At 38.7% G+C, this 13,492-nt stretch overlaps 1 protein-coding gene across 50 annotated transcripts in view; it reads left to right on the top strand.

Annotated features, from left to right (window-relative positions):
- The window catches only part of LOC137647080 (calponin homology domain-containing protein DDB_G0272472-like), a 216,226-nt gene that overhangs the window by 115,821 nt on the left and 86,913 nt on the right, over positions 1-13,492 (top strand). For 42 of the 50 annotated variants that reach the window (XM_068380251.1, XM_068380280.1, XM_068380266.1 and 39 more), the window contains 6 exons: positions 5,529-5,588; positions 5,744-5,803; positions 8,083-8,142; positions 10,342-10,401; positions 10,557-10,616; positions 12,825-12,884. In XM_068380251.1, the coding sequence (XP_068236352.1) occupies positions 5,529-5,588; positions 5,744-5,803; positions 8,083-8,142; positions 10,342-10,401; positions 10,557-10,616; positions 12,825-12,884 (360 nt within the window). The remainder of the gene's footprint in view (positions 1-5,528; positions 5,589-5,743; positions 5,804-8,082; positions 8,143-10,341; positions 10,402-10,556; positions 10,617-12,824; positions 12,885-13,492) is intronic. The other 8 variants (XM_068380297.1, XM_068380288.1, XM_068380271.1 and 5 more) reach the window with 4 other exon arrangements.

Here is a 13,492-nt window from a genome sequence, read left to right as displayed (position 1 = left end):
GAGGCAAGGTGGTACCGCAACAGGCAGTAACTCCGTCTGTTGCCGCACCAGCTGTTTTAGACCCTCAGTCACAACGGACAGTAGCTCCGTTTGTTGCCGTCTTTTATAGACCCTAGTGGTCCATGCTGCAGACTATGCAGTCTCAGCTTGCTTCCTTCATGCAGGAGTATCGTGCTGAGAAGGTTGACACTGCACCTGTTAACCTACAACCTGCCACGGTTGTGCGCTCAGCAGATACTGCGGCTGCCTGCTCCCACACTCCACCTGTGAGAGCTCCACCACCGATGCGCAGTCGACCCTGCCAGACGCATGTTCATGCTGCACCCTCCGTTAACATGCGTGAGCTACCGCATCAGCAGTGGGAAGGTGCTGTAAAGCTGCCGTGTTTTGACGCAATGCGGCATGCTCCGCAACCCACGGCAGTCCCTCCCACGCACCAGCACTCCGCTTTTGTTGTTGCCAGCTCCCACACTCCGACTGCGGAGAAGGTTGACGATGCACCCGTTGGCCTACAGCCTGCCACGGTTGTGCGCCCAGCATGGCTGCCTGCTCCCACACTCTTGTTGTGAGAGCTCCTCCACCCATGCGCAGTCGACCCTGCCAGACGCATGCTGACTCCCACAGACACACGGAGCACTCCGTTGCCGTGCGTGAGCTACCACAAGCTGCCGTGTTTTGACACGGTGTGTCAGCCTCCGCAACCCACTGTGGTTACCGCCACTCACCCGCAGCAGACTAGTCAGTCAGGAGTTGAGGCTTCCCCACACAGCTTTGGTTGTTGCCAGCTCACAGACTGTCAAGCAGTTACATGACGTTGCCTTCTGGTTTGCTACTATGCACCAGTGCTGTATGTCCTCACGCTCCTGTTGTGGTTGACAGTTCAGTTTTTGACAGTTCACAGACTGTCAAGCAGTTACATAACGTTGCCTTCTGGTCTGCTGCTTATGCACCAGTGAAACCCTCACTGAGATACCTAGCTTTTCTCGGACATGGTTCCTTTAGATGAGAAAGTGCTGTTCTCCCTCCTTCTGATATTCCCTTGAGGACTCTGTCATTTGGAGAGGAGCCTTAAGCTGCTTAGCCTCCTATGGGCTTTAATTAAAGCATAACATGCTTCCAGGGATGGTAAATGGTTCCGCTTCAGTCGCTAATCCTGTCTGTTGCCACACCTGCTCCCATAGACCCTAATGGGCTTTGTTGCAAGACATGCAGTCCAAGCTTAGTCCTTGTTAGAGGATTTTTTACGGAGAAGAACCTTCTAGCCAACAACCTTCCTACCGGTTGGTTGTACGCCCTGTTGACGCTGAGGTATCCTACTCACGTCCGCCAGTTGAGATGGTTCCTCCACCGGTGCGACCCAGTGTGGGTTGCCAGTCGCACGTTGACGTTAAGCAACTCTCGGAGGTGGTTGTGGACGTTCAGTGTGTCACTAGGAAGACGTTCAACAACCAGCAGAGGTGACTTGTTGTGACGCAGTGCGGCAACCTCAGCAACCCGGTAGGGGGTTGTCTGCACAACCCAGACATTCTAGACAGTTTCGGGTTGTCGCTGTACTTCCTCGCGTCCCCATGGTTGACAGTTCACAGACTGTGCAGCAGTACCATGATCTTTTGTCCGGCTCCGTCACGCATCCACCAGTGCGACCGGATTCAGCGAGTCAGACGTTGCCCACTCCGTTGCCGTTTCCTCATCAGTTTCGGATGAGGAACCCTCTGATGGGGACATGGTTGAACAAGACGATCATCCCCCAGCCATGCTATCCATCCAGAAGATGCTGAAGAAGGAAGACGGCCCTGTCAGGCTGTGGATGAGTCTGGTTAGGACACTGTCATCCGTGGTTCAATTGGTGTCTCTTGGAAGACTACACCTCCGTCCTCTTCGGTATCATCTAGCTCTTCACTGGAAAAGGACAAGACGCTAGAAGCGGTCTCGATCCCGGTTTCCGGAAAGATAGTCTGGTCTGACTTGATGAAAGGGCTTTATCAACCTTTGAAAGGGTTTTCCCCTGACTGTTCAGACTCCCAACCACATTCTCTTCTCAGACGCATCGGACGTAGGCTGGGGTGCGTCCTTAGGCGGTAGGGAATGCTCGGGATTATGGAACTCGAGTCAAAGGACAATGCATTTCAACTGCAAGAAGCTTCTGGCAGTACGTCTGACCTGGAAAAGCTTCAGGTCTCTCCTTCAAGGCAAAGTGGTGTTGGTGAACACGGTCAACTCCGTGCTTTGATGTACATCTCCTAGCAAGGAGGGACCTACTCTCTGACATGGTACGAGTTCGCAAGTGACCTCCTCTCCTGTTCAACAGGTCTAGACTTTTCACTAGTAACGAGTTTCATCCAAGGCAACTTGAATGTCTTAGCAGATTGTCTCAGTAGGAAGGGACAATAATTCCAACACATTGGACCCTCCACAAGGATGTATGCAAGAGACTTTGGGTCACCTGGGGCCAGCCAACCATAGATCTCTTCGCAATCTCGATGTCCAAGAGGCTCTCAATACTTTGCTCACCTATCCCGGACCCAGCAGTAGTTCTTATAGATGCCTTTCACTAGATTGGTCTCATCTAGATCTATATGCATTCCCTCCGTTCTAGATTGTCAACAAGGTACTGCAGAAGTTCGCCTCTCACGAAGGGACAAAGTTGACTCTAGTTGCTTCCCTCTGGCCCGCCAGAGAATAACTTACCGAGGTACTTCGATGGCTAGTAGACGTTCCCAGAACACTTCCCCTAAGGGTGGACCTGCTACGTCTGCCACGCGTAAAGAAGGTACTCCAAGGCCTCCACGCTCTTCGTCTGACTGCCTTCAGAATATCGAAAGACTCTCGAGAACTAGAGGTTTTTCGAAGGAGGCAACCAGAGCGATTGCTAGAGCAAGGAGAACATCCACCCTTAGAGTCTACCAATCGAAGTGGGAAATCTTCCGAAACTGGTGCAAGTCAGTATCCATATCCTCGACCAGTACCTCTGTAACTCAAATAGCTGACTTCCTCTTATATCTGAGGAAAGAGTGATCTCTTTCAGCTCCCACTATCAAGGGTTACAGAAGCATGTTGGCATCAGTCTTCCGTCATAGAGGCTTAGATCTTTCCAACAATAAAGATCTACAGGACCTCCTTAAGTCTTTTGAGACCACGAAGGAGCGTCGTTTGGTTATACCTGGTTGGAATTTAGACGTGGTTCTAAGATTCCTTACGTCAGACAGGTTCGAACCACTTCAATCAGCCTCCCTGAAAGATCTCACCTTTAAGACTCTTTGCCTGATATGCTTAACCACAGCTAAAAGAGTCAGTGAGATTCATGCCTTCAGCAAGAACATCGGATTCTCATCCGAAACGGCTACATGTTCTACATCTTGGTTTTCTAGCCAAACACGAGCTGCCTTCTCGGCCTTGACCAATATCGTTCGATATTCCAACTTATCGTATGGTTGGAAATGAACTAGAAAGAGTATTATGTCCTGTAAGAGCTCTTAAGTTCTATTTTAAAACCTTTACGAGGCCCGTCTGAAGCTTTATGGTGTTCAGTTAAGAATCCATCTTTGCCTATGTCAGAGAATTCTTTTCCTATTTTATCAGACTGTTAATACGAGAAGCTCATTCCCTTCTGAATGAGGAAGACCAAGCTTGGCTGAAGGTAAGGACACACGAAGTTAGAACTGTCACAACTTCTGTGGCCTTTAAACTAATAGATCTCTGCAAAATATATTCGACGCAACCTATTGGAAAAGCAAATCAGTGTTCGCGTCTTTTATCTTAAGAATGTCCAGTCTCTTTACGAGAACTGCTACACTCTGGGACCATTCGTAGCAACGAGTGCAGTAGTGGTGGGGGCTCCACCACTACAATTCCCTAATTCCAGAACCTTTTTAATCTTTCTCTTGAAATAATTTTGGGTTGTCCGGAAGGCTAAGAAGCCTTTCGCATCCTACTTGATTTGGCGGGTGGTCAAAATCATTTCTTGAGAAGCGCCTAGATTAGAGGTTTTGATGAGGACCTTTAGTATGGGTTGCAACCCTTCATACTTCAGCTCCTAGGAGTCGCTCAGCATCCTTTGAGGATCGCGAGGCTCAGTAAGGAAGACGTACTTAAAAAGGCAGAGTAATTGTTCAAGTCGTCTTCCTTACCAGGTACTTATTTATTTTATGCTTGTTATTTTGAATAACTGCTAAAATGAAATACGGAATACTTAGCTCATAATGTCAACTTGTAATGCTGGTCTCTACCCACCCCCCTGGGTGTGAATCAGCTATATGATCATCGGGTAAGTTTGATATTGGAAAATGTTATTTTCCTTAGTAAAATAAATTTTTGAATATACTTACCCGATGATCATAAATTAAAGGACCCACCCTTCCTCCCCAATAGAGAACCAGTGGGACAGAGGAGAAAATTGGTTCTATGTTGACATCGAGTACTTGAGTACCTACTTGACAGATGGCGCTGTTGATGTACACCCCCACCTGTATAGCGATCGCTGGCGTATTCCGCCCGTAGTTTTTTTCTGTCGGGCAGCAGGGATGCAGCTATATGATCATCGGGTAAGTATATTCAAAAATTTATTTTACTAAGGAAAATAACATATTTTATCAGTAATTTTCTTCGTCACTGTAGAACATATGAACATGAATATATTTAAGTGTTACTGTACGTAATAACCAGTGGAGAGCCCTTTCCCTCTAATACACATGAAACATCTAATATACACTGCATGTACATAATGCTCACACATGAGTAAGACATTGCTAGTATGATATATTAATGTGTGAATATTTTTTTGTATAAATTTTATGCTATTTGCCTATTTAGTTATTGTCTGACACTTTTTGGTAACTTGAAAATTCTAAATACTGATATGTACGCAAAAAGAGAAATACAGTAATGAAACATACTTGCAGCAACTACCATGTGAAATACAATACTGTATAAGAACGCTGATGGTCCAGTCCTCAGGAAATTATAGAAGATGGTGAATTACTGTAAATGGATGCTAAAATAATTAGGTTTCTCTGGAAATTTTTAAGAAAAAGTAAATGTATAGGTACCAAGGTCAGAAATTGTTGCGTAGAGGATTGAGTGGGCTTGCGCCAATATACGAAAAGTACTTTTTAGCAATAAAACAATGTTTTTCATTAATAAAACTAGTTGAAACATTCATTATAGATGTTCTAACAAAAAATGCTATACTGTAATTTGATTTTTCAAAATTACAAGCCGTAGTTCGAGAGTCTCACTCAATGACGGAAGTCAGAAATGATTATCTTAATTACAGTAATTAAACTATTGGATGAGAATATAGATTGTAGATAAGGTTCAATACCTAGAACCAAATTATTTTGTAAATTAGTTCTCACCTATTACAGTAACAGAAGATAATTAGTAATTTTCCTTTCAATTAGATAGAAGTAGCCTCAATACATTTTCTATTAGATTTAATAAAAAAGAAAGTCGAATAAATGAACCTTTTTTTATAAGAACAATACACTTCCTGTGATGAGTTACCTTGACTCACTTCTGATATGTTGCAGCACTTGCCACAAAAGCCAAGTAGTCGGAGCAGCCAAGGCACCATCTCAGAAACACCTGAGGTATATACTTTTTGATGACGTTTTTCTCAAGGTTGAGGTGTTATTTGTTCTGAAATGTTGCATGCCCTTACGTTCAAAGAAATGATGTTTTAGAGTTTGGATTATAGCATTTCAATTACAATTTTCCAGCCATGGCTCACTTTAGACTATTTCAGGTCTTGCCAAAAAAGCTTGTTAGCTGGAATAACAAGGGTACTGTTTTGGAAGCTCCTGAGGTATGAATTCTTTCTTGACATTTCCAATAAAATGGAAAATCATAGTTACTATTTTGTGTTATTCCAATTCTTTATAGATATTGAAATGCATTCCTCTCCCAAAAGTAATCCTAACGCATTTTCCTTTGTACTCCCAGTAAATGTTTTGGTATGGCATTACGCTCACTTTGTACTTTTTATGGCACTCATTAGAGGATTTGAAATTTTGAAAGGTTCCTTGCAGTGTCTCTTTGTCCTCACCATCTCATGTACAATCCTTTTTTGTCCATTGGTAATTTCCTGCTTTGCTCCCCAGTTTATAACCCCTACCCTGTTCCAATGTTCACCTCTTAATCAAAGAAAGTGTCTTGTCAGTTATTGTAGTACACATCATGCAAGCTATTTGGTTGAAACAGGAATTGCTGTAGAATTGGTAAAGTTGTCAACTTTTTATTAGTCTGCTGAAGGCTTTGAAATTTTAATAAACCTGCCTCATTCTTGAGCTATTTTTTTTTTTAAATCTTTGGTTATATAAATTTTGGGAACTTGAATGGTTGAAAACAGAATTTTTATGATAAAGTTTAGTATTATGATACTGTACGGTAACTAGGTCAGAAAGTAATTTTTTGTTGATAGAAGCAATTTGAACTCGTAAGTAATACTGCATCAGATTTTTTTATCGGTTTTTAAATGATTGCTATACAAATATTTGAACTAAACACTTGTATTTTTTATGTTGTTTCATATGATGTGAAGGTAATTATTGTTCTTAACAAATATTTTGTTGGGGGAGAGTTTTTACGTTCGTGTTCATTATCCATGATTTTCACTCTTGAGTTTCTTGATATTTACCGAAGCTTAACACTGAAGTCTGATGTTTTCAACATGAAGGATTCAACCTTGGAAATAACCCAATGTATGGAATCCGAGGTGGTCTTATCTTGACTTTTAAGTTTAAAAATTGTTGATTTTTCTTTGAAGTGAACTTTTTCTTTAGACATCATTTATCTCTGAAGTTACTTGTGCAAAGAACAGATGTATACATTCAGCCCTCCTTATTTGCGGGGTTAGGTAACAGAGATAGGGATGAAAAGCGAGACTCCGCGAATACCTGCTGCCCTAGGGTGGGTTAACTTGTAACCTAATAACTTGCTGTCAGTTGCCTTTGCGTGGTTAAATAATACTTTTAAGTAACCCACTGTATTACTTGATATTGTTTTTAATTGGGGTATATCACAACATAATTATTGTATTACAGTATGAACATATTTTAGTAAGTGTACAGTACATGCACACTTGTCGTATGTAAGACTACAGTACGCATACACTAGTGACAATAATACACTGTTATTCATATCTTATATAACACTCGCTGATACTGTAGTGTATATTATTGAAATATATGTATAGTACTGTACTATCACTGCAGTACTTCTTAATTAGCTAAGGTAACACTCCTAATTGTTTGCAGTTTTCAGCAGGTCTACTTGTATCATTCAGACTCACCGTACACATAGCCTATATCTACATTACTATTGTAAAATATGGTATTTTGTAAACAGAACTATACAGTAGTTAATATAACAGTAACATTAAAGAGTTACATAGTGAATACACTAAGAAAATAGAAATTAAAAGAAAAAGTATCGTTACGCCACTAACCGTTTTCATATGAAATTCTATGCAGTAAGTCTGAAGCAGGATACAACTCTTTGAGCCATTGACTGTTTTGCGTGTGGGGTAGTATAATGTGCGTACAGGTATTAAATTCTTTCTAAAATCACTATAAACACACTGGGTAGGGACAGGTTTTTTTTACTCTACCTTTTTATACCTAAATGTAATTCTGCACAAAAAGAACTGAAGCAGAAAATGTACACGCGAGGAGAGACGATGCAAGACTGAGGCTGAGTGAACGTGAGATGGAGTGTTGTGCTGGGTTGAGAGGGAAATTGCGCAAAGGATGCGGGGTCCAAAACTGCGAGGTTGGTTTGAAATTGTTGAGCCGTGAGAATGTTTATCTTGAAACTGCGACCTCGATATTTTTATTTAATAGGCTATACGATTCTTTGTATTGCAGATGACCAAATACGTGTAGATAGAACCTGCGGAAAACAAGGGTTGACTATGTCTTTGATGTAGAATTTGGAGGCAGATAAATGAATCTTCAGTTTTCTCATTTTTTTATTTCTTCAGTTTATTAGGGTGGAATTCAAGTCATTCACGTAGATTAATTACTGTTTTTTTGTACTTGTAATAGAAAATATTTACTGTCTTGAAGCACTTTTGACATGTTTCAGAGCCCACTACCCACGCCTATTGTTTACAACATTGAGGATACTGTCTTGGAAACGCCCAAGGTATGATATTTTAGACATTCCTCAAGGTAGAAGCATTTCATATACTAAACTTATCAAGATTTATACTCTTGTGGGTACTTCATATGCAAAGCTGACTACAACTAAAAAAAAATCCTCATACCGAAGTTTATTGTCAATTCTTATTCAGTCTTCCTTTATTTTGTTAAGAGGAGAGGTATTCTACCTAATCAAAAGGGGTTTTGAAAAGTGAAAAACCTATTTTACGGAGGACGCCTACTGTGCAATCCCCTAAAACTTATCCATTTTAGACTAGAATAGGCATTCTAGTTCTACAGGATACAGCAAAAAAATAATAAGGTCCTCTCTGCTCTGGATCCAGTATATCAAAGTGCAAGCACACATTTGATGTGTGTAAGGGAGTCCCAAAGGGTTTTTGTGCTCTAGAACCTGTTACAGCACCTCTTGAGCTAAGTTTGTCTACTAGGAGATAACACCTACTAATCGCTGGCAATGCCAGTACCACCTGTCAAATTTTTTCTTACCACACCAAGTCAAATTTTTTCTTACCACACCAAGCCTTCTTTTTCCAAAAATAGAAGCACTTGGTTATATCCTACCTACTTGGATAAGTTTAGGAAGGTAAAAGGGTCAGTTTAGCATGGGAGGTTCTGTGACAGGTTCTAGAGAACGCAAACCTGTGAGTCTCTCTTATACAAAAAGTATCGGTGCTTACACATTGATACACAGGTTTTAGGGCGAGGAGACAATGTCTTTAGTATTTCCTGGTGTATTAAATTTCCTGTTCTGACATGAATGTGAAACTCTGGGGACCACAGTTCTTAGCCCTACCAAAAGGTTTTAGGCATAAAAGAATTTCTTAAAATTTTTCATCTTGAGTGCGACTTGACCCTATTAAAACAAGGTATTCTGAGGGGATCTAAATCTATATACTTTTTTGTTTCTCGGCCGATTTCTTTTATAATGAAAAGCATATGAAAGAATTTTATATACAAAAGTAGGGGGGGATTTTCATAATAATTTTTATATGTATTATTTTATCAATGTACAGTATAGGTCACTTTTAAAGGGGACTATTTTTATTGTTTTTTTTTTTTTTTTTAAGTGATTTCCTGAATTTTAGGCTATGAAATTCCGCATATTTTCATGTTTGGATGATAATAATTGGTCCATAGCGAAAAAGATAAATTTCTTTCCGAAAAGGGCAAATTTTTTTTTTTCCTATAAAGATAGGTTGAATACAGTTAAGTATGTAATACTGTAGTATGATCTTTTATCAGTAATTTTCCTCGTCACTGTAGAACATACGAAAATAAATATATTTCAGTGTTACTGTACGTAATAACCAGTGGAGAGCCCTTCCCTCTAATACGCATAAAACACCTAATACAGTATACACTACATGTACATAATGCTCACACATGAGTAAGACATTGCTAGTATGATATATTAATGTCTGCATATTTTTCTGTGCAAATTTTATGCTATTTGCCTATTTAGTTATTGTCTGACACTTTTTGGTAACTTGAAAATTCTAAATACTGTATATGTACGCAAAAAGAGAAATACAGTAATGAAACATACTTGCAGGAACTACCATGTGAAATACAATACTGTATAAGAACGCTGATAACCCAATCCTCAGGAAATCATAGAAGAGGGTGAATGACTGTAAATGGATGCTAAAATAATTAGGTTTCTCTGGAATTATTTAAGAAAAAGTAAATGTATAGGTACCAAGGTCAGAAATTGATGCGTAGGGGACGGGATGGGCTTGCGACAATATACGAAAAGTACATTTTACCAATAAAGCAATATTTTTCATTAATAAAACTAATTGAAACATTCATTATAGATGTTCTAACAAAAAATGCTATACTGTAATTTGATTTTTCAAAATTACAAGCCGTAGTTCGAGAGTCTCACTCAATGACGGAAGTCAGAAATGATTATCTTAATTACAGTAATTAAACTATTGGATGAGAATATAGATTGTAGATAAGGTTCAATACCTAGAACCAAATTATTTTGTAAATTAGTTCTCACCTATTACAGTAACAGAAGATAATTAGTAATTTTCCTTTCAATTAGATAGAAGTAGCCTCAATACATTTTCTATTAGATTTAATAAAAAAGAAAGTCGAATAAATGAACCTTTTTTTATAAGAACAATACACTTCCTGTGATGAGTTACCTTGACTCACTTCTGATATGTTGCAGCACTTGCCACAAAAGCCAAGTAGTCGGAGCAGCCAAGGCACCATCTCAGAAACACCTGAGGTATATACTTTTTGATGACGTTTTTCTCAAGGTTGAGGTGTTATTTGTTCTGAAATGTTGCATGCCCTTACGTTCAAAGAAATGATGTTTTAGAGTTTGGATTATAGCATTTCAATTACAATTTTCCAGCCATGGCTCACTTTAGACTATTTCAGGTCTTGCCAAAAAAGCTTGTTAGCTGGAATAACAAGGGTACTGTTTTGGAAGCTCCTGAGGTATGAATTCTTTCTTGACATTTCCAATAAAATGGAAAATCATAGTTACTATTTTGTGTTATTCCAATTCTTTATAGATATTGAAATGCATTCCTCTCCCAAAGTAATCCTAACGCATTTTCCTTTGTACTCCCAGTAAATGTTTTGGTATGGCATTACGCTCACTTTGTACTTTTTATGGCACTCATTAGAGGATTTGAAATTTTGAAAGGTTCCTTGCAGTGTCTCTTTGTCCTCACCATCTCATGTGCAATCCTTTTTTTTTCCATTGGTAATTTCCTGCTTTGCTCCCCAGTTTGCAACCCTACTCTGTTCTTATGTTCACCTCTTAATCATGCAAGCTATTTGGTTGAAACAGGAATTGCTGTAGAATTGGTAAAGTTGTGAACTTTTTATTAGTCTGCTGAAGGCTTTGAAATTTTAATAAACCTGCCTCATTCTTGAGCTATTTTTTTTTAATCTTTGGTTATATCAATTTTGGAAACTTGAATGGTTGAAAACAGAATTTTTATAATCAAATTTAGTATTATGATACTGTACTGTAACTAGGTCAGAAAGTAATTTTTTGTAGATAGAAGCTATTTGAACTCATAAGTAATACTGCATCAGATTTTTTTTATCGATTTTCAAATGATTTCTAGACAAACATTTGAACTAAGCACTTTAGTATTTTTTATGTTCTGTTTCATATATTGTGAAGGTAATTCTTGTTCTACGCAACAAATTTTTTGATGGGGTGGAGTTTTTACGTTCATTTTCATTATCGATGATTTTCACTCTTCAGTTACTTGATATTTACTAAAGCTTAACACTGAAGTCTGATGTTTTCAACATGAAGGATTCAACCTTGGAAATAACCCAATGTATGGAATCTGAGGTGGTCTTATCTTGAGTTTTAAGTTTAAAGATTGTTGATTTTTCTTTGAAGTGAACTTTTTGTTTAGACATCATAATCTTTGAAGTTACTTGTGCAAAGAACAGATGTATACATTCAGCCCTCCTTATTCGCGGGGATTAGGTAACAGAGATAGGGATGAAAAGCGAGACTCCGCGAATACTTTCTGCCCTAGGGTGGGTTAACCTCTAACCTAACAACTCGCTGTCAATTGCCTTTGCGTGGTTAAATAATACTCTTAAGTAACCCACTGTATTACTTGATATTGTTTTTAATTGGTTTATATCACAAATAATTATTGTATTACAGTAAGAACATATTTTAATAAGTGTACAGTACATGCACACTCGTGTATGTAAGACTACAGTACGCATACACTAGTGACAACAATATACTGCTGTTCATATCTTATATAACACTCGCTGATACTGTAGAGTATATTATTGAAATATATGTATATTACTGTTCTATCACTGCAGTACATCTTAATTAGCTAAGGTAACACTCGTAATTGTTTGCAGTTTTCAGAAGGTCTACTTTTATCATTCAGACTCACCGTACACATAGCCTATATATACATTACTATTGTATTGTAAAATATGGTATTTTGTAAACAGAACTCTACGATAGTTGATATGACAGTAACATTAAAGAATTACATAGTGAATACACTAAGAAAATAGAGATTAAAAGAAAAAGTATCAGTACACCACTATCCGTTTTCGTATGAAATTCTATGCAGTAAGTCGGAAGCAGGATACAACTCTTTGAGCCATTGACTGGTTTGCGTGTGGGGTAGTATAATGTGCGTACAGGTATTAAATTCTTTCTAAAATCACTATAAACACACTGGGTAGGGACAGGTTTTTTTACGACACCTTTTTATACCTAAATGTAATTCTGCACAAAAAGAACTGAAGCAGGAAATGTACACGTGAGGAGAGACGATGCAAGACTGAGACTGAGTGAGCGTGAGATGGGGTATTATGCTGCGTTAAGAGGGAAATTGCGTAAAGGATGCTGCGTGCAAAACTACGACTGTGTGATATTTTTATTTAATAGGTTATACGATTCTCTGTATTGCGGATGACCAAATACGCATAGATAGAACCTGCGAAAAGAGCTGATTATATATCTGATCTAGATTTTGGAGGTAGATAAATGAATCTTCAGCAGTTTTCTAATTTTTTTTATTTCTTTAGTTTATTAAGATGGAATTCAAGTCATTCTAGTAGATTAATTACTGTTATTTTGTACTTCTTTCTCGAATTAGAAAATATTTACTGTGTTGAAGCACTTTTGACATGTTTCAGAGCCCACTACCCACGCCTATTGTTTACAACATTGAGGATACTGTCTTGGAAACGCCCAAGGTATGAAATTTCAGAGACATTCCTAAAGGTAGAAGCATTTCATATACTAAACTTTTGAAGATTTATACTCTTGTGGGTACATCATATGCAAAGCTGACTACAACTAAAAAAAATCCTCATACCAAAGTTTATTGTCAATTCTTATTCAGTCTTCCTTCATTTTGTTAATAGGAGAGGTGTTCTGCCTAATCAAAAGGGGTTTTTAAAAGTGAAAAAAACCTATTTTCCGGAGGACGCCTACTGTGCAATCCCCTAAAACTTATCCATTTTAGACTAGAATAGGCATTCTAGTTCTACAGGATACAGCAAAAAAATAATAAGGTCCTCTCTGCTCTGGATCCAGTATATCAAAGTGCAAGCACACATTTGATGTGTGTAAGGGAGTCTCAAAGGGTTTTTGTGCTCTAGAACCTGTTACAGCACCTCTTGAGCTAAGTTTGTCTACTAGGAGACAACACCTACTAATCGCTGGCAATGCCAGTACCACCTGTCAAATTTTTTCTTACCACACCAAGCCATCTTTTTCCAAAAATAAAAGCATTTAGTTATATCCCACCTACTTGGATAAGTTTAGGATGGTAAAAGTGTCACTTTAGCATGGGAGGTTC

The sequence above is a fragment of the Palaemon carinicauda genome, chromosome 9 (genome assembly GCF_036898095.1).
Source record: "Palaemon carinicauda isolate YSFRI2023 chromosome 9, ASM3689809v2, whole genome shotgun sequence".
Classification (NCBI taxonomy): domain Eukaryota; kingdom Metazoa; phylum Arthropoda; class Malacostraca; order Decapoda; family Palaemonidae; genus Palaemon; species Palaemon carinicauda.
The sequence above is the reverse complement of the archived record's forward strand: the minus strand, read 5'-3'. Positions and strand labels throughout refer to the sequence as shown.